Raw genomic sequence first — 24,576 nt, 5'->3', positions numbered from 1 at the left:
TATGGTGCTGCTGTATCAATCCACCACCACCATTATAACAAAAGCTAGTAATGGGGTGTTGTTAGACCACAGATAATGTTTCCACTGTATTTAATAGGAGCAAGAATTATAAGCAAAGTATGTTTCCTCAAAGCCCATGATGCAAGTTTTCCTGAACTGAAATAAGCCAAGCTTCTGCTGGTTCAGAGACATTCAGGTATTTTATACCTTCAGGTAGAACAGTTACAGCTTAGATTAAATATATGAATAAATAAAATAAAACCTCAGAAGGAACTCCTGATCTGAGAATCATAGTCTGACCTAACAGCTTTGTGATTTGACCTAATGAAGATGTGGCGTTTTAGCTGATGTTTCCTGTTTCAAACATTTTAACTTTTTATTTCTTCTCTATTTGGTGGACCTGTCCTGCCTAGTGGTTTTGATCTATCTCCAATAGATTCTGAGAAGCAGATTCCGATGGAGCTGTGCTCTGCCATCTCCACTACACAAGCCAATTCAGCATGTCCGCTACTGAGACCGGCCCAGGATGTGTCTGTGCCAGGGGGAAGGTGGATAGGTGTGAGGCTCTGGGTATGGTAGAGAAAGCACATGATGAGATAGAATAGGAGGAACCTCTGCAACTACTCTCACCAAGGTCAAATCAACCGACTCCTTGCAACAAGAGCTGCATTAAGACCAGTGCTGAGAAGAAACAACAGTGAGTTATGGTTGTAGGTTATGCCCTCCTGAGCAGAACGGAGGCACCCGTTTGCAGACCAGACCCTCTTTTCAAGGAAGTTTGCTGCCCCCCTGGGGCCTGAATCAGGGATATCACCGATGACTGATGAGCTTAGTAAAGCCTTTGGACTATTACCCACTCCGCCTCTTTCATGTGGGTACTGATGATTTTGCAACGAGAAGTCTAAGGTTGATCAAAAGAGATTTCAGGGCTTTGGGGGCACAGGTAGTGTTTTCCTCAATCCTCCCAGCAATGGGAAGAGACACTGGAAGAAACAGGTGTGCTCAAGACATTGATACCTGCCTCCAGAACTGGTGCCTCCACCAGAACTTTGTTTTTTATAACCATGGGAGAGTCTTTAAAAACACAAGGTATGCTGGGGCCTGACGGGATCCACCTGTCCCAATGCGGGAAATGCATCTTTTCTTGTAAACTGGTGGAACTCATTGACAGGGATTTAAATTAGAATCAACAGGGGAAAGAGAGCTGAAGGTTAGCCAGGGGTTGGCATGGCATCGCCTGAGGGTGGCAATAATAATGGGAGCATTTACTCCAGTGCTCCAGGGAGCACTGAGGGATGAGGAGTACATCTGAAATGCTTGCACACCAAGACACACAGTATGAGAAACAAAGAGGATGAACTGGAAGCATTGGTCAGTTCCCGGAGCTCCAATATCATTGGTATTACTGGGACTTGGTGGAATGTGTCCCACGACTAGAGTGCTGGGATGGAGGGCTACGGGAGGAGCAGGCGAAGGGGAGGAGCTGCGTTATACATAAGGGAGAGATTTGACTTACAGCCCTTACAGTTATGGATGGTGTGGTTGAGAGCCTCTGGGTGAAGATAAGGGGGATGGAAAACAAAGCAGATGTTGGGTAGTAGACAGTGGACGTCTACTATTGATTGCCCAGCCAGGATGATAGCACTGATGAGTTATTTTGTAGGCAATTAGGAGAAATCAGCAACCCTTGTCCTTATGGGAGATTTCAACTTCCTAGACATCAACTGGGAATTCCATGCTGCTGTGACAAGCAAGTCTGGGAAATTCCTGAAGTTTGTGGAAGATAACTTCTTGTCACAAGTACTCAATGAGCCAACTAGGAAAGATGGGCTCCTAGACTTGCTGTTTGTGAATAGAGAAGGGCTCACGGGAGATGTGATGGCAGGCGGCTGTCTTGGCCATACTGATCGTGAAATAGTTTAAAATTTTCAGTGTAATGAGAAAAAAAGGTCAGCAGAGTTGCCACCCTGGATTTCAAGAGAGCAAACTTTAAGCTACTCAGGGAGATACTTAGGAGTGTCCCCTGGGAATCTGGGCTTAGGAGTCAGCAAGTGCTGGTTAATCTTTAAGAAGCACCTTTTAGAAGAACCGGAGCAGGCAATTCCACTGTGTTGAAAGCCAAGCAAATGGGGCAGAAAGGCAGCTTGGCTGAACAGGAAGCTCCTTGTGGAGCATGAGAGGAAAACAGAATTGTACAATCTCTGAAAGCCAGGTCAGGCTTTGTAGGGAGATTGCAGAGCTGCGGTTTGCATGTGCAGGGCTAAGACGTGAAAGGCCAAATCTCCCCTGGTGATCGCTGTATGTCCCTTATGACTGAACTGTTCTACCCTATTCTATTCCAAGCCCTGTAAATCTTGCCGTTGTGTCAAATAGAAATGACTACTCTAGGAGCTTTTCTTGCTCCATGTGACTTATTCAGAAAGGAAGTTATTTTGGTTTGAGATGTTTATCTAGTGTCAAACTAGCGTGATTCGTGCTACTCATTCCAAAATTGTGCATTTCCCACCAGTAAGCAACGTACCAAGAGTTTGATTTGTAAGTTCTTAGGATTCTTCAACTACATGCTTTCCATCTTCCTAGTTCAAGCTATTTACTTTTTTCTTTTTTTGGGGGGGGCGGGGGGGTGTCCTGGAAGGGCTTTTATGTATGTATGTGTATATATGCGTGTGTACGTCTGTGTGTGTATATATATTTTTATTGTGCTGTAAAGTACTGAGACAAATTTCATAACAAGTTCTGTAAGCAGTAGGTTGCTTTCTTTGGATCTCGTTCTAGTTGTCAAGCCCAGGGGCTTCGGCCTTTTAATTTTTTTTCTGCTTTTACGGCAGAATGATTTTTTGGAAGAGGTGGAAATAGAGATCACACTATGCTTTGCACACTAAGAAACGTAATGGTGTCCCATTAAGCACTGCTCATGGAGTCAGCAATTTGTACCCTGGGTATAGGCCTTGTCGTCAGCATGCGAGGGCAGGTTTTGGTACTCATGACTTGAGCAGCGGGGGGCTGGGACGCAGGAAGTGAAGATAGCTGAAGTTAAAACAGGAACTCGGGGCACACAGCAGTCCAAGAGCTGTCGCTAGCATCAAGTGCCTGAGCAAAAAGCAGCAAGTTTGCCAGTAGGAGCTGGTGAGGCTTTTAAGGTAAGAAAGCTGCGTGGGTTTTGAGACTGGAAAGTGAAAAACAACAAAATGTAGGGGTTTGGTGGGCAAAGAGAACTCCTTCCTGATCCAGCATGTGTGAGTTGATAGCCCTCAGGATTTGCCTCTCCGTCTGTTCCTTTGGTCATCGTTGTTGCTCTTGTGTTTGAGGCTGTAAAGAACCACATTTCCAAATCAACCAGCACAACTGTGCTACGTGTAGTAGCCCTATATTTGTGGTGTAGTGGATGCTTTCAAGGAGGAAAATGGGACAATCTAAAGGGTTGAGCTGCTACTCTGGCTGGTATTCCTCATTATAAAGGGTATCTGGAGCCTTGTGGTGTGATTACAGTTCTGCAGTTTGTCATGGTTCCCAAGATCCATGGTGAGTGGCTTTGGAGAGTAGGTGGTCATGAACCATTTACAGCAGTATTTAAAGCCGTGAACCACCTTCATTTGAGCTATCTGCTCAAATCAGCTGCCTCGTTGAACAGCCCTGTGCTAGCTGGTTATTGCTGCTGTTTTATCATTAACAAAAATGAGCCACAAACTTTAAAAATCTTTGGATGCTAATAAACGAGGGAGGGGAAATGGAGGTGAAAGGTGTTGTTAGATTGTGCTATATTGTCCACATGAGCCTTCCTGCTTCCCCTGCTTCTATTTGCAATTACCCATATTCAATTTTTCATAAGATTACTGTCAGTGCACACAAGCACAGCTGAGTATGGCACAGACCTGCTGTGTGCTGTGTTCCAGAGTATGAAAACTTTTTTTAAAAATTTTTTTCTTTTTTTTTTTCTTCCCTGAGGCAAACAGGGGAAGGCCTAAAGCCACATCTTCACAGTAAATCTGCCTTGGGCCTACATCCTCTCCTTAGCTAACTATCTGGCTTTTGTTTAACAAAAGAAAGTCTCGTCCCTTCTGTGCTCTTTTAGTTCCTGTTGTCTTTGCTCCCTGGTCTTACAGTGATGATTCTCTAGATGATTGGTAAGCGCAGCTTGAAACTGAACTGAACAGTGCACTGTACAGAACTGGAAGGTTATTCACTTAACATCTTTTTGTGTTGTAAAATTAATTACTTGCTCAGCATAAATATTTTGCTTGCACAGAAAGCAGCTGTCCTGGGCACTGGGGACCAGTTTGTAGGCTACTGCGTGGTTGTGGGATTAAGGGGTTAGTGCTGTTGAGAAGCACATGATAGAAGTGTGGTGTTAAATGAGGATCCATCACAAAGCAGTTCCCTTCCCCTCTCTTGGTTTGTTTGCAGGTTTATGTGATGTTTAAGTGATGTGAAACAGGGCTCAGTGGTCCGGTCTTTGCAGCACATTCAGCCCCTACGTGTGTAGGGGCAGGCAAGGCCCATAATCTTTCTTCTGTCTCTCATTTTGTGGAAACTGTGTTGCTTGGGAGGGGCTTTTTCATCAGCTTTTTTCACGGTCACCTTGAAAATTAAACGCGTGAATTTTAGATTTCGCATTACTTTTATTTAACTTCCTCTTCCGGGGCCTATCACTTCATCCAAGCCTCTCTGGGCAGCCTGTACAAGCCATACCGCCACAGCTTCAGCCTTTGCAGCCCTGCACACTTTATGATTTTAGCCCCATTTCCTGATTTTACCATATGACAGACATAAATACCACACAGCTTGCTGTACCAGCACCGTCATAGCAGCATACAGCTTTCCCCTGAACCTTCTCTATCACACTACGCGGTGACTAAAAGGTTGGAAAACAGATAAGAGACTTGAGGAGTCCAACCTCGGGTACCAGAGCATTGTGTGATGGTAGCAGAGCAAGCCACAGCCTCTGATGCAGTGCTGGGACTGTGCTTAGCAGGAGGGAGGTTAAAGCAGCAAACGGTCTCCCAAAACGCAGAGAATTAGTGTACATTGGAAAAGCATAATCTGGTAGTTGGATGCTAGTGCTAACGTACATGAAAATAAGGTGTGCGTTTTAACTGTGGAGCCAGTGTGCATGAAGACTGTGGTTTACACTTAAAACCCCTGTGTGTTTTGCTAAAAGAGGTGCTGGGGCTCAAGAGCAGCTATTTTGGGGTGCCCTGATGTGGTTTTGGCCAGATCGGCCACTGACGGGTGACAGATGCTCTCCCTGACATCTCGCTCCAAAGGGAGGAGGAGAAGGGGTAAAGAGATTTACGAGTTTAGAAGAAACTACACTACTTTAATGAAATATTAATAATAACATAAAAAGGGAAATAATACAATAGATACAGTATAAACAAAGCCGTATTAAGCTCCCAGGATGATGTCACCATCAGGCACTGGGGGAGTCCCAGACTGGTCTCAGCGACGGGTGGGAACTGGATTCCAGAGCTGGAGTCAGGAATGCACGGGTAGGGATCAAAGGCAAACGAACAGAGTCCTCCTCTTTTGCTGGCCATCGAAGAAGGAGGCTGACCCTTTGATCCCTCAGCTTTTACACTGAGCGTGGGGCAGATGGGATGGAATACCCGTGTGGGTTGATTTTGGGTCACCTGTCCCGTCCGCCCTCCCTGCAGGTACGACCCCTCTGCGCTTCTCCGCTTGCGACCCTCCAACGGGGCAAATAATGAAATTAGCTGAGCTTGGCTGTTACAGCAGTAAGTACAAGCAAGAGCCTCTCTACACACCATGCCTTGGCATGAACTATAAACATTGGTCTTACCACTCTGAGAACAAACGGTTCTCTGCACAATATGCTGTTAATTTCAGAGAGTTAGAAGAGGCCTAGCTGAGAAATAAAATTACTGAAGAGAGAGTTGGTTCTGTTTTACCTCAAATCAGGACACCCATGCTGTATGAGGGACAGAGAGGTCAGCAGGGCAGGTGGTCTGCACAGTCCCCTCCAGTCCAAGTTACCCCGCGTCTGCTGTGGTCTGACACGCCACGGTGTGGGCCAGCAGTGCCCATGTGCTGGGCTCTGGGTGATGCTGTGTCCTCCTTGTGCAGATGTGGAAAGCAGTCGTGGGACATGATGTGTCAGTGAAGGTTGAGGCCCAGGGAGACGACTGGGACACTGACCCTGATTTCGTGGTGAGTGTCTGTGGTAATCCATAATAGCGGTGGTGGTGTGGAGGGTTCGCTGGCCCTAGGCATATGCTGGTCAGCTGGGCTGGGGCTCGGCATGGCGCAACACGGCTTGGCACGGCACGCAGCACCGCTGGCTGTGCGGAATCAGCCAAGTCCCACCAGCCCCTTGCAGGCACTGTCCGTCCGTCTCTCTAAGCCATTTCTGACCCATATCTATGTTTAGTCTCCAGAACTTCCTATATCAGTGTACCCCACATCTGACTACAAGTAATATCACTTAGTATAGCATATTTAGTTTCTTTTAAACCTGCTCCCTGGTAACTTCACTGAGACCTCCCCACAACTTCTGTTACAAGAAATAGCAAAGATTTACAATTTCTCCTTCCCACATTGTAACTGTACAGGATTCCAGCATTGCACTCATTTGTCTTTTTTCCAGATGGAAGAATCCTACTCTATTTATGGTCACCTTGTGCAGAGGCAGCTCCATGCCTCTAAATAGCCTTGTTTTCTGTCTAGTCCAGTTCTCTAGGTGAGATGATGAGAGAATAGAAGGGCCCAGTCTGCAGGATCCTCATGTGTTCACACAGTGTCATGATTTTAATTTTCTGTTTGATTCTCTGTTCCTTTGCTAATACGTCCCTCGCACTTTGGCATTTTGGCCAACTCTCTATTTGCTACTCTTCTACATAATTGCACATAATTCCATATTTCATATTCCTTCTGGACTGGCAAATATTTTTGAACCACCACTGTCCAGATATAATTAGGATCTTTTTTTCCATATGCTTTACTTTTATACTTATTAACACTAACCTTTACAATTTTATCACCCACTGATTTGGCATCACAAGATTTTTCTGCACTGCTTTGTCTCCTATATTTGGTCAACCTAAACAGTCCTTTACTATGTCAAAACATTGTCATCTCATTCTTTATACCCTTTTTCTAAACCTCTGTGGAGCACACGGCACAGCAGAAGCCCTGCTCCTCCTGCTGCAGAGGAGCGCCAGCCACGACTTACAGCCTTGTGCTGTAAGGCTGTCTGAGGCCTGTTGAGATTTTGGTTTCCTTTCCAAGAGTTTCTTGTTGCACAGTCTCTTCTGTTACACAAGACTCCTATGTTTCCGAGGTTCAGTCTTGTGTAGTTATTTCCGGTAAGAAATTCTAGTTTGGGACAGAAACCCAAGTCCCCTCCTCAAAGTTCCAAATTATTAACGTAAAAAAAGAAGTATCTATACTGTCAAAATTATTTGGTTTTACTTAATTTCTTCTATTTGTGGAAGCATTTAAGTCTGAACAGAATATGACTGTATTATTTTTTTATTGTGTGCATATACATATTTTTAGCTTTACCTTGTTATCAGGAAAGCGTTTATTGATGCTTCAAGTTATCAAATACATGTTCAGGCCTTCCAGAGAGCCAACAGGTGCTGTCATAGCAAAGCTAACGTTCACCTCACTGTTCTTCCAAAATTTTCCTAAACAATTAATGTCCACAGCACTTGTGTGTGCTGGCTCCTCCCCGAGGCAGAGGGTCGGGGCGCCCCGCAGCCCCGTCCCCGGGATCCCGGCCCTGCAGGACGCTGGGGGCGGGCGCGGATGGGTTCCGGGACCCCCGGGCCCCTCCTTTGCCCCCTTCCCTTCCGGGCCCGGTGGCCGAGTGGCAGCCCCGCCCGGCGGAGCCTCGGGGGGCGGGGGTCCGAGCCCCGTCCCTGCGGGGCGGGCGAGCCCCGCGGCCGCTGACGGCTGCGGTTCGCTCCGCAGAACGACATCTCCGAGAAGGAGCAGCGCTGGGGGGCCAAAAGCATCGCGGGCTCCGGACGCGCCGAGCACATCGAGTGAGTGGGGCCGGCGGGGGCCCGGCGGGGTGCGGGTCCCGGGGCTGCGGGCGGGGCCCGGCGGGGTGCGGGGCTGCGGGCGGGCCGCCACCGCGGCCGCGTCCCGGAAGGGTAAGCGGCAGTGCCGGCCGAAACCGGCCAAATAAGGGCTCGTGCGCGGCGGGGGCGGAGCGGGGCCGGGCGGGCCGGGCCGCGGGGGAGCCGGGGGAGCGTTCCCGGCCGTGCGGGCCCCTCTCCCGGGGCGCACCCACGGCCCCAGAGCGCAGCGGGGCGGTGGAGCCTTCACCCGGGCCGGGGTTGCCTGGGGGCCATTCCCCCGGGCCCTGCCGGCTGCGCCCGGGCCCCTCGTCTGAGGCGCTGGTCTTGCGCCGCGGGCAGAATTCACTGTGGCGCTGCGCGGGGTTGAGTCTCCAGTGCCGCCATCCAGCGGCTCTCACTGTGGAAGGACCCCCTGCTCCGGCCCTGCCCAGAGCTGACCCTCTCCAGCGGCTCCCGGGGGACATCCCAGTGCTGCCCGCACTGCTGGGGCAGCGCATGGAGAAAGGGAAGCGTGGGCTCCTGTGGAAGAGAGGGTGCAACCGTGAATGGGGGCTGCAGGCTGAGAACTGTGGCTCTGGGTCCTTCGCCAGCCCCCGGGGTGGCATCGTCCCCATGTCACAGTGCGCTGGCTGCACGTGTGTGGCTCCCAGAGAGGGGCCCAGTATGGGCATAGCTGGCAGTGGGTTTATGCTCTGCTGTGTGCTGGGCTCTGGCTGATACAGCGGCTCAGGGATGCTCCAGCTGGCTGCGTGGGTCCACACAGTTGCACAGTGACTTGCCCTGACTCTCTCTGTCTCACCAGCATCCACCAGCTGAGGAACAAGGTGTCAGAGGAACATGAGATCATCAAGAAGAAGGAGCTGGAGACCGGCCCCAAAGCATCCTATGGCTATGGGGGAAAATTTGGAACAGAGCGGGACCGAATGGATAAGGTAACAGTTGTAGAGGGGTTCCTTGGGCCCCAGTGGAAAAGTCTTTTTCTCATAAAGAGAAGAGCATGTCTGCTTCCTGGCCTGACCCTGAAGGGAGAGAACAGAGAGCCGGCATGGCTGCGCAGATTCCCACGTGTCTAGCTAGCCCGTAATCTGTCTCCAGGATCTGTTTGAACCCATTTGTATAACTTGGCTCTACAACCTCTTTGCAACACTCCCCTTAGCTGTGAAGAAGGACTTTGTGGCTTGTTTCAAACCTGCTGCATAACAATTAAATTAGGTGCCTCCCTACTTGTCCTTGGAGAACTAATGAATAATAATTTCCTCCTCACGTTCTGCATTCCGGATCTCTGTCATATCTCCCCAGGATGAAGCCCTACTGCATATTCTCTGTTCTCACGTCAAATCTGTTTTATGTTTTCTGATAATCATCATCAAGCTTCTTCCTGTACCTTTCAGCATTTAATTATTTTTTTTTCAGAAGTGAGATGATAAGGTTGTAGTAGTGTTCAATATATGGGGTCACTGAGGGTGTGCATGATACCGGGATGGCAGGTTGAGAAATGGACATATCCAGGAGGCCAAAATGGAGCCGCTGTGCTCAGACCTTTCTGACGGAGCAGAGTTGAGGATGTTTTTGTTCAGCAGCTCCTTGGCCTTTATCCAGCCGTGCCAGGATGTTGCAAGAGTTCAGCCTCTTGCCCTTCTCCTGAGGAGCATGAGCAGCTCCTGGCCATGCCACCTCCTGCAGGGAGCAGTGGGACCCTGGCCTGGCCCGTGGTGGGTGTAAAGGCTGGCGTCAGCCATATCTGCTAACCCTCACTCTCAGATGCAGAAAACAGGGAGCAGGTGCCAGACCTGCTGCCTTTGGGGTTTCAGTTGTGTTTGCCTAACTGCACTTTTCTCCTCAGTTTCCCCATGCGATTATCCACCACTCTGCTTCACTGGCATTTGGGAGCAGCAGGTATTAAGCATCCCACGGTTTGTGTGATGAGCTGGCAGTGGGGCTGGTTTTGTGGGATGGCTGCCCTTGAAGCTACATCACAGGTCTCAGAGCAAGACTGGTACTGGCAAAGACCCTGCAGAAGGCATCGCCACCACCAGCACAGTCAGCTTGGACCTGTCACCTTGTGGCCACAGGCATGTTGGCAGCGGGGCAGAGCAGCAGTGTGGTGCCTGTGTCTGTCCAACCTGCCAGTCTGACTGCGGGTGCTCATGTCATGCTGTCTCTCTCTTCAGTGCGCAGTGGGCCATGAGTACGTTTCTGATGTTGGGAAGCACTCCTCGCAGACGGATGCAGCCCAGGGCTTTGGGGGAAAGTATGGAGTCCAGCGGGACCGCGCTGACAAGGTGCGTTGGACAGGGCAGCTGGAATACGTACTTGCGGCCTGTGCTCGCTGCTGCCCCTAGAACACTGAGCTACGTTGACGCTGACGACTGTGGCTGCTGTTTTCCAAGTGCTGGTGGGTGCAAGGCTCAGCATGCCACGAACCATGTCTACACTGGAGGAGGCAGCTCACCTCCTATGTGCAGGACAATGACTGATGACAAGTTGCAGGGCACTTGTGAAGATTAACTCATTGGTGTCCATTAATGTGCTTACACTGTCCTATCCAGGCAGCACTGTGTTTGTCTTGGGGGGCTGTGATGTTTTGCATCCCCAGACTCCCAAGCTGTGCCATGCACAGTGACTGGCCATGGCGGGACTGGGTGGGGACAGCAGGATGGTGTCCCTCCTGTGCACATCTTGGTGTCAGATGCTGCCCAGCCGCCTCTCCTGCTGAGAAGGTGTGAGGTCAGGATGGTGGCCCTCTTGCCTGGAGCGCAGGGGCTCTTGCGAGAGCCTGTTCCGAGCGGGCTGCTGAGCACATGGAGAGCAGAGTGGTGTGAGAGGCTGAGGAGGCCCGTGCCAGCCGAGGGGTGGCCACATGCCTGCGTGTTGCAGCACAAGAGAGAGAGCAGGGCCCCAGCCCTGGGGGAGGGTGCGTGAGACCCGGCTTGGTCCTCGGGACGACTGACATTCTTCCCCTTCTTGTTCCAGTCAGCACTGGGCTTTGAATACAAGGGTGAGGTGGAGAAACACTCGTCCCAGAAAGGCAAGTCCATGAGCACCTGTGACCCTTTGACACTTTGCCCAGCTTCTCTTCTGCTCGCAGTATCCCGTGCTGTCTGCTGTGGCACAGTCCCCTCTGTTATCCCCCTCCTGTCACTTGTTTCTGATTCCTGTTCCCAGTCAGTCGCCCCCACAGCCCCATTCCCTGCTGTCCTGTCACCACCCTTCTGTTGTACATTCCGCTTGTCTCTGCGTTTTGCCACATCATGGCTGAGCAGAGAAGATACCCCCACATGCACCCCTGATGGATGGCTGATGCTCCCTTTCCCCTGAAACTCCTGGGCAACTGCTCCAGAGGGAGCCCAGGCACCGTGGGACGTGAGAAGTGATTGATAAAAAAGTGGCATGTAAGAAAAGGCACAACAATGGATATGGAAAAAAAAGCCTGTACAGCACCCAGAATTCTGCAGAATTCTGGAGATGGTTCAGCCAAACTTGCACATGTACATACAAACAGCTATATTCATTAAGAACGTTGCAAGAACTGAAACTAAGGATATTTTAATACTCTGCAACCAGGAGGAGATGAGAGAGCAAGGTCCGCTACTGTTTCAGATAAGTGTGAGGAATCCATTAGTAAGAAAAGAAGATCTGAATCATGTTCATTTCAGAGGAACTATAAAAGGAGGAAGATGTTTTTGAGGGATTCTTGGTTGATCTTAAATTCATATGCAGTTGTGCAGTTAAAATCACATGGAGTTGTGCAACATTAACATATTCCTGTAGAAGAGATTGTGTACTAGATTGTAGACACAGATATTCATCAGGTTGTGAAAAACCACAGAAATCACTCAGAACAAAATGAAAATGTTAGAAATAGGGTAAGGTGTTTGGATTGTTTTTCATAAAAACGTGTCTGTACTGGAAACTCCACCATCAAGCTAACGGTCATAAAATCTATATTTGCTGAAAACAGCATCCTAAAAGATCCATTTCCTAATGGCCTAATGGGTAAATAATAGTTTAATTGAGGTAAGTTTAAGAAATTTCTAGGACTTAGCGATTCATCCTTAATTGACTGAGCTTCTATGAAACAGAGAGCCGTTCTTGAATAGAAAATGTTTTCACGCATATTTCTTTAGATGGTTTGGGTTGCAAGGGACCTTAAAGATCACAGTCTTCAGGGGCTGATAAGGCTGAACTTTCTGGAGAAGCCCCAGCTCATTCCTGTGAAATGCAAACCTGTAAGAATAGAGTCAGGGAACAAAGAGAGCTGACTGTGATTTATTCCTCCTGAAGAGCAGAAGTTGGAAACAGAGCTGGCAGACCAGGTCTCTGAGAGTATCTCTACATGGCCACCAGCTAGGAGAGAGGCTGAAATTTCTTAGTACGTCAGCCAATAATAACAAGGTAGTCCCTAGAGAATAACTGAACACAGTTGAAGTAGTAAATACATTAATAGTTTAGACGATGAGAAAAGGGAAGGTGTAAGGAAGATGTGCGGTGCCTCTGTCACATGATGGTCAAGCATGACAGAGACAGTCTGGGGGGAGAGCTGGAGCATGTCTCCAGAAATGTGGGGTTCAGCCTTTGCTGCAGCATCCAGAGTCAGTGGTTTCCTTGTAGAAGTCGAGATTCCATTCTAGAAAATGTAAGCTGTACAGCAAAAGTTTTCCATTTCTTCTGTACTTTCAAGGGCTCAATATACTTAATCACAGAGCTTTTCAGAGTCTGGCAGACCACAGGTTGAAATCCTTACTCTGGGGATGCGTGACTGGGTGGATGCCTGGGCTGTTAGTGCCCAAGTCTTGCTTTGGCTTTGCATCCTTGGGTGGCTGAGCTCCCACTGCCTCCCCACCTGCCCTTGGCATGTCGCTTTTCTTCCTTGCCCTCTTGGCATGCTGTGTCTCCTGCTGCCCATGGCCTTCAGGCTCTCTTGTTGCCGTGACCCACACTTGCCCTGTGCACCCCATGGGCCCTCATTCTGAGTGGCCCTCATGGTGCTCCCTCCCATCCGCTCTGTCCCCTCCAAACCCCTTGCATTTTTTAGTGTTTTTCGTTGTCCCTGCTGCTCTTCCTCCTCCCTGATGCTCATCCCCAGGACTTCTCCCCATATTTACCCTCACCAGCCCCATGCTGGGGGCAGCATTTCACTCCAGTGTACCACCTCAGATTACTCCAAGGGCTTTGGTGGCCGTTACGGTGTGGAGAGGGACAAGGTGGACAAAGCAGCAGTGGGATTTGACTACAAGAGCCAGGCAGAGAAGCACGACTCTCAGAAAGGTGAGCTCGGGGAGCCCAGTGCAGCAGGCAGTGTCATGGCTGGAGCTGGGCACTGTGTCAGGACTCTGCTCACAGGGGCTGTGGGGCACTGTGTCAGGACTCTGCTCACAGGGGCTGTGGGGCACTGTGCTTGGTTTTTGCAACCTGCTGCCTGAATGGTGCAGAAGCTACGGGGAGCTGTCGGGTGACCACTGCTTGCAGCAAGGAAATGGGGCAGATAAGAAAAGCCATTGCACATTGCGTGACTGCTGGAAAAAGTTCAGACTAAATGAAGGGCAGCAGCAGGTTTCTATGGGCACAGGGATCTCCTGGGCAGTCTGTCACCAAAGGAAGGGTGCAGGGGAAGCCCAGGCAAGTGCTAATAGTAGGTGACATGTCTCAGGGAGGAGGGAGGGCAGTTGCTGCAGCCTCCAGTGGGGAAATCTGGCCTTGCTCCATGTCTTTTCTCTGGAGTCCTGGGAAGGGGAAACTGTTGTCCCTGTAAGAACAGCCTGAGCTCACTGTGTTGCCACTTTCCTCTTGCCCTCCCTTGTTGGTTCTCTTCCATGCCGTGATCTGGATCTCGGTGGCTGCAGACTATTCTGTGGGCTTTGGTGGGAAGTTTGGCATCCAGAAGGATCGTCAGGACAAGAGTGCCCTTGGCTGGGACCATCAGGAGGATGTGCAACCCCATGCGTCCCAGACAGGTAGGGCAATGCTGCCAGAGAGGTGGCAGCACAATTTCTTTGGAGCACACACAGATCTGGAGCTAGTGGTTCATACTTGACAGAGATCCAGCTGCTGAAAACAATGTGTACAGCATGCTGTGGAGCAGCTGGGACACTGTGAACCCCCAAAACACAAGGGTAAACTCTGCCAGAGTAGGTGCATGCTTGGAGCAGTGGGGGACATTGAATGAAAGTCCCTCAGTCAGGCTTCCCAGACTATACTGTGCTTTCTCTGTGAGGTGTGTTCCTGATCATTCAAAAGGTGAGCGCATGGGAATGAGGCAAAGCAGGTTCCAGGAATGGCTCGACTACTGTATGTTTAACTTCAGCAAACAAGGCCACATTGCACTGGAGTGGCATGACTGGCTTCTCACCCCAGTGCCTTGGAAGCAGATTTGCCAGCATAAAGCACTGAAGACCTGTGCGCTTTGCTGAAAAGAATGAAGGATTAGTCTTAAAAGCACTGTCCCGAGCATTTCGCATGTATTGTCTCTATTTAGTTCCATATGTGATAAGATGCAAGACTAACTCATTTTACTGGTCACAGCATACTGACGTCAGAGGTGCACACAGAATATAAAATATTATAAAACAGCCTCATTTTTTCCATACAGACTATGCCAAGGGGTTTGGAGGCCGTTACGGGGTCCAGAAGGACAGAGTAGATAAGGTAAGACTATATGCTGCATCCTGCACTTGCTTCCTGCTAATCACTGCTCTTGCACTGCTGCGAGAGAAGAGACTTCCCAGATGGAGATGAGGTCCTACTGCTCAGTGCGCAGCTATTGCAAGGGTGAGCGAACCGGCCCAGTGTATGTACCAGAGGGTGCAGAGGAATGCAGCCTGGGGAGATCATAATGCAAGGAAGAAAAAGTTTTTCCATTCACAGCTGCTTTTGAATCATTCCACTCTCAGACTGAACAGTCATGCTCCTGCTTTCTCTTGGGGTGGGATTTAATAGCAGAGCCAGCGAAGAACTTTGTAAGGGCATCTGACTGTGCCCTCTTGCATATCTAGTACCATTTGAGATGCTGGGAATGCTCTGTCTGGCTGCCTGCCATCACTCCTGCAGGCCTTGTGTGTACCCATACAGTCAGGATGAGCAGTGATAGCGCCTTGGAGATGAAATTTTGTGAGTGCAGCCTTATGAGGAGTTTGAGAGGCCACGGGCTATTGCGCCGTGCAGGACCTGTCTCTGACACAGGAGGGGTGCTGGATCAGACTGAAGGCCCATCTGGTGTCATGTCCCCAGCACTGATGGGTAGGTGGTGGTTGTGCAGAGTGGTGGTATGCGTACAGAGTGGGTCTTCCATTGGACTGTCTCCAGCGACAAGGTGGTATCGCTATGGGTGCCATCCCTCTAGCTGTTCTTGCTTGAGGCATAAGGTTTATTAGCAGCTGTCAAACCCACACATAAACAAGGCTTCCCAGAAGCTGGCTTGAATCTCTGGTCCCTCAAGTAGCCATCTCGCAGACCTCCCTGTGTGAGTGACTGGCCCTTAACTCCTGGTGACTCCCCCTTAACTACTGGTGAAATCTGGCCATTCCTTATAGAACTGACTAACTCATCAGCTTCTCTGCTAATTATTACCTGCTGCAGGCTTTTCTGTCCTGGCCAGGGGTTTCTTATGGTCTGGTCAGTTAGCTAAATCTCATGCCAGGGCCTAAACATCTGCCTGCAAACCTTAACAACACCCAGCAGGGATGGGACTGGGAGCAACCTTGTGTGAGAAGAGGTTGCCCAGTTTGCTGGTTCAAGTTTCCTGTCTGGGCTGAAACCCAGCAAAGGCTCATCTGCAGTCAACATTCAGACTGTCTCAGGCACTTGGATTGACATTGTGGGTTGGCGGGCTGCACTGCAAGCTTGTTCAGGAAAGGGGCTCTTGCCAGTGGATGATGATTTGCATGCAAGATGAGATTCCTGGGTGGTGGTGGGGCTTTGGGGCATTTGGAGGAGAGTACCCTGAACCACGCTTTTTCTGTTGTTGGGCACAGTGCTGGTGGCACAGTGTTGTGCCTGGTACAGCACCAACATCGCCGTACTTGGGAGCTGGAGGAAGCAGATGAGGACCTCTCTGCAGGGCCCTGAGCCAAGGAAGAACATAAACACATACCTGTAACAACCGAGCGTGTTCCTTTCCATGCTGCATGTGTAGGCTGGGCCAGTAGCAGAGTGGGAATGGCATCCTGCCCAAGGAAGAGATCTGCATGGTCTATGAATTTAACAACAGCAAATGGAGGTGCATTGTCAAAAGGCATGGCATCATGTATGTGGGGAAAAAGAGCATGCAAAATCACATGAGCACTTGTGCAAAAGTCAGTGCTGTGGGTTATTTGAGGAGCAGGATGCAGAGACAGGATAAGCAGTTCTTGATCAGCTCAAAGCAGAACATGAATTCGTGCATTTTGAGAATATTGAAGCATAATAAAAGATGGTAAAAGTAAGGATGTTTGGATAAGTACCTGATTGCCTTGTTTTTGGGCACTGGAGTAGTGCTGAGTTCATGGCTCCAGAGCAGAGCATAATGTACCACCAGCCAACCTTAACTGCCCTTTGATAAAGTTTTGAACACTAAGTGTAGGATTCAGCTCTCACACTAAGACTCCTAAATTTAAATGCTTCCATATAAACACGTCCAAGTCTCTGCTGTGCTCTGTGTAGACCCGGTTCTGAGCCTGCAGTGCTGTTTGCCTGCTCAGGTGTTTTCTTTAAGGAGAGCAGAGCTGCTCTCTGAGCTCCAGTCCAGTGATGACACCTGCAGGCAGAACCCTAAATGTAGCTGTATTGGTCTGAAAGCTGGATCCTACCTGCAGTTTCCTTTTTCTATGAAATAGTTTTCTCATGAAGGTAGATTAACCCTCTCTATCTCACTTTCTTTTTGCTGCAAGCACCCCACCGATGCTATTACCACTTCAGGCATCTCTTCACACCTCATAAAGCTAGCGATATCTCATGTTCACTCATGTGAACTGGCACTGGAACAGCCTGCCCAGGGAGGTGGCTGAGTCACCATCCCTAGAGGTGTTTAAGAAACGTCTAGATGTGGCACTTCAGGGCATGCTCTAGTGGCAGAGATTGTAGGTTGTTTGGTTGGACTCGATGATCTCAAAGGTCCTTTCCAACCATGAAGATTCTATGATTCTATGTTTTCACTTTGATGTTTTCCAGCCTGTGCTACTATATACACATACTGCAGGCAACAACCTACTGAAGGGACACATGTTTTTCACGGTTAGGCAGCTGCAGCTTTGCATCCAGTAGGGAAGTGCTTCCATGCCTCATACCGCTGGGAGTGCAGGGGACAGATGCATCGCGTCCGTGGACCTCAGGAATGGTAGACTGCCAGGCGTCCGCTCAGCGCTTTGCCATGTTACCGGCCAATGCTTCTGCCTTGAATGCCCAGCCTTGCTGTCCCATGCAGCAGTCGTCTTGCCACTGTGCATCTTCCTCTGCCTGTGGCAGTTGTACAGATGAGGACAGACACAGCTGGGAGCAAAGCTTGCAAGTCACCACTAGCCAAACGCAGCAGAGGATCTCAGCTCTGGCCTTGCCTGATAAGCTGGACACTTCATTCACTTCCTCTTGCAGAGTGCTGCTGGCTTCAATGAGATGGCAGCTCCCACCTCCTCATATGAGAAGACAAGGCCAGTGGAGGCAGGTGAGACAACTGAGTACCAGCCCTGGGCTTGGTGGGATGCTGTGGGCCTTGTGGTCCCTCTGTGGCAGCATATTGGTGGGCATGTGCTGTGGTGGGATGTGTATTTAACCTGTGTTGAGGGACAGGAGAAGGTGGCTGAACTGCAAGTTTCTCTGGGAGAGGAAGGGGTCTGGATTTCTCCTGGATGCTTGAGGTGATGAAGGGAGCCATTTGGCAAGCTTGGTCAGCTGTCTTCTCCACAGGAGCTGCCAGTGGCACCAGCAGCCTGCGGTCAAGATTTGAAAACATGGCTAAGTCAGCAGAGCAGGAGAGCAGAAGGCAGGCAGAGGAGGACCGGGTGAGGTGGCAGGCTCAGGAGTGCCAGGCGGCTCGGCGGAAGGTGAGCCATGGCCATCTTGCCATATCCTCCGAGGCTTGCAAAGCAGACTTTTCCTCAGAATCATGCAGCTTCATGTCCTTCTACCTGAACTCTTTACAGTAATCTCTTGCCTAAACTGCTTCCCTGCAACTGCCAGGGACTGCATTTGAACTTCACAGCTGTCGCTGGATTTGCCCTTTTGGCACACAGATCAGGACATGCCTGCAGCCAGCCGTGACCCCCTGTGCTTTGGCCTAGGCTCCTTCTTGCCTCTAGCACCTGGCAAACACAGTGCAATCGCACCTCCCCAGTGTTGCCATCCCAGCAGACGGCATTCAGGCTTTTCCATCTGGAGATTGCACGCAGACTCTCATGTTTACTCCTTCTACTTTGTGCTGATTCTGCATTCAACGTGCAGATAAGGTTTCACCAACAAAGCACTCCCTGACACTTTCCCTCCTTGAGGCTACTTTCTGCAGACCTTGTAGTTGTTACAGGCTGGTGGTGTCCAGTCCCTAGGGCAGGTTTATGGGAGCTGCAACAGATGTCAGCTGGAGGAAAACTAAGAGTTGGTCTGTGAGCTGGAACAGATTGCAGCTGAAGAAAAATTTTCTGAGTTGCTCTGTTGGGAATGGGAATGGACATTGCTCTGGACCTCATTCAAAGGGACTGAGGAGATCTGATGACTTTTCTCCAGCAGGAAATCCCACAGAGAGAGAAGGACCACACAGAGGCAGCCCCTACAACCATGCCAGCAAGGGCGCCTGGGAATGCTGACCAAGACAGGGCTGCGTCACAAGGAGTACAGGTGCCATGGTGGGCTGCGGAGAGCCAGGAAGGGGCGCAGGCGGAGGGGATTGCACCTGAGAGGGGGCTGCGTTTTACAGGCAGCCCTGCAGGAAGAAGTGGGGTGCAGCCACAGCGTGGGAGAGGCTTTGGAAGCAGTGAGGGGGGACAGATTGGGATGGTGATGAGACATGGCTGCACAGCACCTTACACCATGAGACGGGCTCTTGGAGTGGTCAGCGTAGCGGCAGTGCAGTGAGATGTAGCTAAGTATGTGAGAAAGGTTCAAATACATGAGCCATGAGTGACTTCATAGCAATCTCAGGTGCCAGTTCAGCACAGACCTAATGGCTGAGCTGTTTCTCCCTTGTGCAGAGGATGATGGTAGCATTCGTGTCATGGTAGCACAGAAGACACCTGCAGTGGAGCAGGGTCCGTTGTGTTTGGGTGCTGTGAGGTCATGGGAGAGTTGTCTGCAGCAGATGCTTTGCAGGTGACTTTCCTGTTACTTTCTCACTTCATGGCAGGAGGCAAAAAAGGAGGATGAGGAAACACCACCCACTTTGCCACCAAGGCCAGCAGATCTGGGCGAAGAGCTGTGCAAGCTCCCTAGCCAGGATCAGCCCATCTACAGTGAAAGTCTGGATGTCGGTGGAGACTATGAGGAGCTGCCAGAGCCCTCTGAGTACTGTGACAGTACTGGTGGAGGTGCTGACTATGAGGAGCTGCCAGCACCCTTGGGAAAACTGGATGCCATCTATGATGATGGAGAAGACGGAGGTGAGGACTATGAGAACATCGTTCCCGAGGAGCCCAGCCAGAGCCAGCCCCACCTGGGTGAGTACTGATGGAAGAGTCCATGTCTTGAGGAGCTTGTATCTGTCCACTCACCTCACTGGATGTATGGGACAGACTCTAGAGGGAATTTGTATCCTGAAGTCTACTGTGGTCAGAGTAACAGACCATGATGATGGAGACTTGGTTGTCTCCCACTCCCTTGCCTGGCTCCAAGGTATGAGATCAGCTGCATGGGATGCTGGGCCAGGCAGCAAGTATCTCTGCTGGAGCAGGACTCAGGCAGGAGGACCAGGGGACTGCTGTGGGCTCTGAGGAACCTGGAGCTGGACTGATGCTCTTGGTGCACTCTTTCGTGTCAAGTGACTGCCAGTGCTGCACTGAGGCCTGGGGCGCCCTCTTAATTCAACCTTTCGCTCAAATGGCTGGTGCTCATGAGACCTGATTTGGTGGTGTCTCCTGGGCATGAGTAGTGCAGGGTAGTCTTCCTCCAAGCACATAAGCAAACTGCATGGACTGCTGTTGATGTTTCTGCCGCAGCTTTGCTGGTACTGGAGATGGTAAGTGGAGAGGCTGGAGTTATGTCCAGCCTTTTTCTTGGGAGAGGAACATGAAGCATCAGGACCTTGCCTCTCTCCTGCAGAAGGGGAGGTAAGTCATATATTGCTTCGAGCCATGGTACAGCTCTCCCTATTGATAGGGTTTGGATGTGGTTCACCCCAAGGCTGACAGCTGGGTGGAGGATGGCACTGACCAGATCTATATGGCTGCTTTCAGGCTCTTTCTCATCTGCCCGTCCTGTCTTCTGCAGGAGAAACAGACAATATTTATGAGGTGGAGAACTCTGGAACCTGTGCAGTGGCTCTCTATGATTACCAAGGAGGTGGGTCTGCCATCCAGGCTGGGGGGAGGCACTGGGAGCTGTCTGGGACAGTGTGGCAGGGAGGTGGTGGCTTACACTATCAGCAGTGGTGAAAAGATTTCTACTTGGTGGTTTAAATTCTTCTTCTTGTGAGGCAGAATGAGATCTGACTTGGGAACACAGAAGCTTCATCCTGCTCCTCCTGTGCTTCATCTGTGCTGTTTGGTGGGGGTTGGATGAGATGAACTCTGAGGGCTATCAGAATGCTTGTTCTGTATTCTCCTCCTGGGGCTGGTGGGAGGAGGGGTGTAAAACCAGTTCTCTCTGTGGTTATCTTTGCATTATGACTATCTTTTGTGAACAATTTTTGCAGATGGAGATGATGAGATTTCTTTTGATCCTGACGACACAATCACACACATTGAGATGGTGGATGAAGGCTGGTGGCGGGGGCAGTGCCGGGGCAAAGTGGGCCTTTTTCCAGCAAATTATGTGAAGCTTCTGTAGTGAAACCAGCTTCCTTCCAAATGCTTCTTTCCAAACTTTTGCCTGTCTCTGCTTCAGCCTTTTACATGTTGTTAGTTTAATTTGGCTTGGCCTAGCGTGTCTACATGCAAGAAATACCAAGGAGCAAACTGTCAGTGTCTGAGGGAATGTTTTGGCCTGTGCCCAAGAGGACTTTGGTGCCCATCCACTTCCAGATGGGGAAGGTGGGATGGTTTAAGAGCATGTGAGCGTGATATAAGACATCTTTTCTACCTAGGCTGTCCCACATGTCAACCAGCAAGCTTGCAGGAGAGGTGCGTCCATTACTGTTCCCAATGGGGCAATTCGCAGAAAAGAAACACGAGCTCTAATCCAGTCCAAGGCAGAAGGGACATGACCTATGGGACCTTTTAAAATTGCTGTGGCCCTGAATCTCATGCTATCCAGGGGCCAGTGAGAAGAGCACTGTGAAGGCCGAACTTGCCTTTGTTCCCAAGAAGGGTTTCTACTTGCAGGATCACTTTGCTTTTTGCAGCATGGGGTAGAGAAACATGAACCTGGTCTATCTGGGCAGATTTCAGGGCTGGGGCTTGGGAGCACTGTACCGTCACAGTGAACACTGCTGGCTTTTCCTGCACACAGAACACAAGCTTGGCTGTAATGAGCTGTTCCATTAAACAAGAAATGTTTGGCGCAATGAAAATGTAGGACAATTTTGCTAAGGTAGGATATTACTTGCTTGGTTTTCCTCTACGAGTCAAGAACTCTGTTGGGATGTGTAATTTCTGGGGTAAACCTTGGTAAAGAAAGTGAAAAAATTAGATTATTTTCAGAGAAAAGTTATTCTGGAAAATGTCTTGGAGCAAGAGAAAAATACTAGAAGGCTTCACTTAACGAAGAGTATGGTAATAACTGTCTTGGTCCTCGTTCAGGCAGCCCATCAGAGGAATGTTCTACTGGGGAAATCCTTTCAACCTAGCAAATCAGTCATGGAATCATGGAATTTTCATGGAATCACAGAATTTCAGAGTTGGAAGGGACCTCTAGAGATCATCTAGTCCAACTTCCCCGCTAAAGCAGGATTGCCTAGAGCACATTACTCAGGACTGCATCCAGGCGAGTCTTGTAAGTCTCCAGAGAAGGGGACTCCAGAACAAGTGGATTCAGAACAAGTGCTGCTAGATACAGGCGGTGGAATATTTTTAAGAGAGCTCCATTTTTCTGTTAACTACTCTGACAGCATAAATAAGCATGTGCAATGCAGGTGGGGCGGGGAGAACAGTCCCACAGCTTGTCTGTAGCCTAAGGGCTGCAGCATGCTTTGCAGTCAGTGCTAGAGGTAGGTTCCCCCATCCAGTATTTGGCTCAGCCTGTTCTCTCCGCTGTTGGGTGGTTTGAGTCCCTGTGCTGAAGTCAGGCCTCCCCAGTGTGGCAGGAAAATAGTTAACACCTCATAGGCCTTTGCAGGACTCACTAGTTAAGAAATATTTGCAGATAATGGTCTCACCAGTTTAATTAACACTGGAGTGAATTGTTTGTTAAAGGGTGTGCTGGCTAGAGCCTCCTTATCTGAAGAATGCTATTTTTATTTACAATATCCTGCTTATCTGACACAGTTTGGTGAAGAATGAGTTGCATAACCAAAAGGTATATAAACTCTGTAACTGCCTCATTTGGGCAGAGTTTGTATCAGCAGCATCTGTCACTCTGCTGTGCTGTGTTCTCACTCATAGCTCTAGAAATAAACTGCTTCTGTTCTGGCCTGACTAAAATTGCATCCTGGTTATTCTGTGATGGCACAAGTCCCCTGTATCCATTGTAGGCTCGGTTCCTTGCACAGTGAAAAGGGCCCCTGATTCTAGCCCTCCTTTGTCACAGATGTGGGGAAAAAGGCTGAGCAGGTGGGAAGCAGGATAAGAGGGAGTTTTTTACATTTAATTTTTAAAGCAGTTCTCAGTAATAATCCAATGCAAACTGAAGCCCTCCCTTGAACCAGTATATCCCAGGCTAGATGCTCCACATGCCACTGTAGGAGTTGGTTGTTCCTCCTTTGTGGTATGCAGGTACTATCACAAGAGGAATAAATCAGGGACGCTGGAGTAGCACAGCATGTGAGAAGCTGCAGGAGCACACCCCCGTGCAGTGCCACTGCCAACAGCTGGGCTGCAGAGGGTCCCTCCGTGACACCTTTACAGTTCTGTGTGGTTCACAGGTTGGTTCTGGACCATCCTGCACTTGAACAAGACATGGGAAAGATGCAGTGTGATTCAGATTTGAAATTCTGAAGTTTAATGTAAATTTTCTGGAGGCTTTCGGTTTGAGTTTTTGGTTGGTTGGTTGGATTTTTTTGTGGTGTTTTTTTTTTTTTTTTTCTTTTCTCTCTGAAATAACTTTCCCACTATTTTTTAACTTGTGCAGTTCACCCTTTATTTCCTGATGTTCCTTTCCAGGGGTCTCTTCAGAATGAGCCTCATTGTGGCAGACTCTCTTATGTGTCCCAGGGGGACTCTGAACTAGGTGTGTGTCAGTAATTTTTTACAATCAAGAAGGGTGTACAGCAAGTAGAGCTGGCTGAGAGGCTTGCAACCTGTTTGGGTAAGAGCAACAGGCCATCCCAACACATGGGTTACAAAACCACTTTTTTCCCTGAAGAATAAAATCAGTGTGTGTTGTGCCCTAAGAACTAGCAAACTGCTCCCAACAAGCTGTACGCCTCACAGGCCCGTTTACTCTCCAGTAGGTTTCTTTGGGAACAGACTGTTTTTTGCAGGGTATCTTTTGGTAACTGAGCTGTGGATGAGCATGTTCTGGCCCTGTTCAGCCAATGTGCCCCTCTGGCAGAGCTGCCGAAACGCTGCTGTGGCTGCAGGTGTGGACCTGCATGCACAGCCTGTGCCAGCTTCCCTCCACGCAGACCCTTCACTGGTGGCTTCTGCCGTGGCATTGGACACTGCTGGCCAACGTGAACCTGCCTGCAGATTTGGCCAGCTGTAGCCAAAACACCCATGCCATCACTTGAGCTTGGACGCAGTTGCAGATCCCCTGCAAGACGAGGCTGAGCTGAGGCAGTGGCAGCTGGATGGAGCTGCCGCACGCCACCTCTGGCCCTCAGCCACTATCGTCCACAGCCACACCACTCACAACTACATTTTGGGGGTTTTTTTATGTCTATAAAGCAAAGCAAGCATTTCTGGTGAGGTTTTAAGCAATGCGAGCTCACAGCTCAGTGCTGATAACTTGCTGTTTGAGCGAAGCGGTGAGAGTAATGGGTGGCCTGTTTAAACTGCTGGCTGCTGTGCTAACGTACAAAATGCTACAGAGCTGTCATGGCAGCCCGGAGAAACCCAGCAGACTTGGTGCCAGAGCATGTGTGGAAGGAGGATGACGTGGCAGCCCCTTTGTGGAGGCCAGATTTTGCAATCCAACATTGCCCCGTGTCCCGTGCGGGGCCTGGCTCAGCAGCTTGGGCAGCCCCAAGGCAGTGCTCACGGCCAGGCCCAGCACTTGTCTGGTACCACATGAAATTGCCTTTTACAGCGCTCCCTGGTAGCAGCCTAAGTGCAACAGGTCCTGGGCTGAGCTCAGCACATGATACTTGCAAAATAAAGAC

The 24,576-nt window shown here is 49.8% G+C and overlaps 1 protein-coding gene across 3 annotated transcripts; it reads left to right on the top strand.

Annotated features, from left to right (window-relative positions):
* Positions 1-3,026: 3,026 nt before the first annotated feature.
* On the top strand, positions 3,027-22,738 carry LOC128900467 (hematopoietic lineage cell-specific protein-like). 3 transcript variants are annotated; one of them, XM_054181623.1, is made up of 16 exons: positions 3,051-3,140; positions 5,655-5,735; positions 6,085-6,168; positions 7,933-8,006; positions 8,848-8,977; positions 10,217-10,327; positions 11,019-11,073; positions 13,203-13,313; positions 13,889-13,999; positions 14,635-14,690; positions 17,610-17,679; positions 17,922-18,058; positions 18,735-18,845; positions 19,351-19,660; positions 20,430-20,501; positions 20,854-22,738. In XM_054181623.1, the coding sequence occupies exons 3-16, from the start codon at positions 6,085-6,087 to the stop codon at positions 20,985-20,987; spliced, it is 1,566 nt and encodes a 521-aa protein (XP_054037598.1). In that variant the 5' UTR covers positions 3,051-3,140; positions 5,655-5,735; the 3' UTR covers positions 20,988-22,738. The 3 variants fall into 3 exon arrangements, with proteins under 3 accessions (XP_054037606.1, XP_054037588.1, XP_054037598.1); XM_054181631.1 differs by lacking the exon at positions 5,655-5,735 and having other exon boundaries at positions 3,027-3,140; positions 18,738-18,845; XM_054181613.1 differs by lacking the exon at positions 5,655-5,735 and having other exon boundaries at positions 3,027-3,140.
* Positions 22,739-24,576: the final 1,838 nt, after the last annotated feature.

Source organism: Rissa tridactyla, chromosome 1, assembly GCF_028500815.1.
Source record: "Rissa tridactyla isolate bRisTri1 chromosome 1, bRisTri1.patW.cur.20221130, whole genome shotgun sequence".
Taxonomy (NCBI): Eukaryota; Metazoa; Chordata; class Aves; order Charadriiformes; family Laridae; genus Rissa; species Rissa tridactyla.
Note: the sequence above shows the minus strand (reverse complement) of the source record. Positions and strands in the feature narration are given on the sequence as shown.

Excerpts from the sequence above, each read along its gene's own strand:
- LOC128900467 (XM_054181613.1), top strand. The coding sequence starts at position 6,085 with ATGTGGAAAGCAGTCGTGGGACATGATGTGTCAGTGAAGGTTGAGGCC. Across the intron at positions 11,074-13,202 it reads GAAACACTCGTCCCAGAAAG|ATTACTCCAAGGGCTTTGGT; the intron begins GCAAGTCCATGA and ends GTACCACCTCAG. Across the intron at positions 13,314-13,888 it reads GAAGCACGACTCTCAGAAAG|ACTATTCTGTGGGCTTTGGT; the intron begins GTGAGCTCGGGG and ends CGGTGGCTGCAG.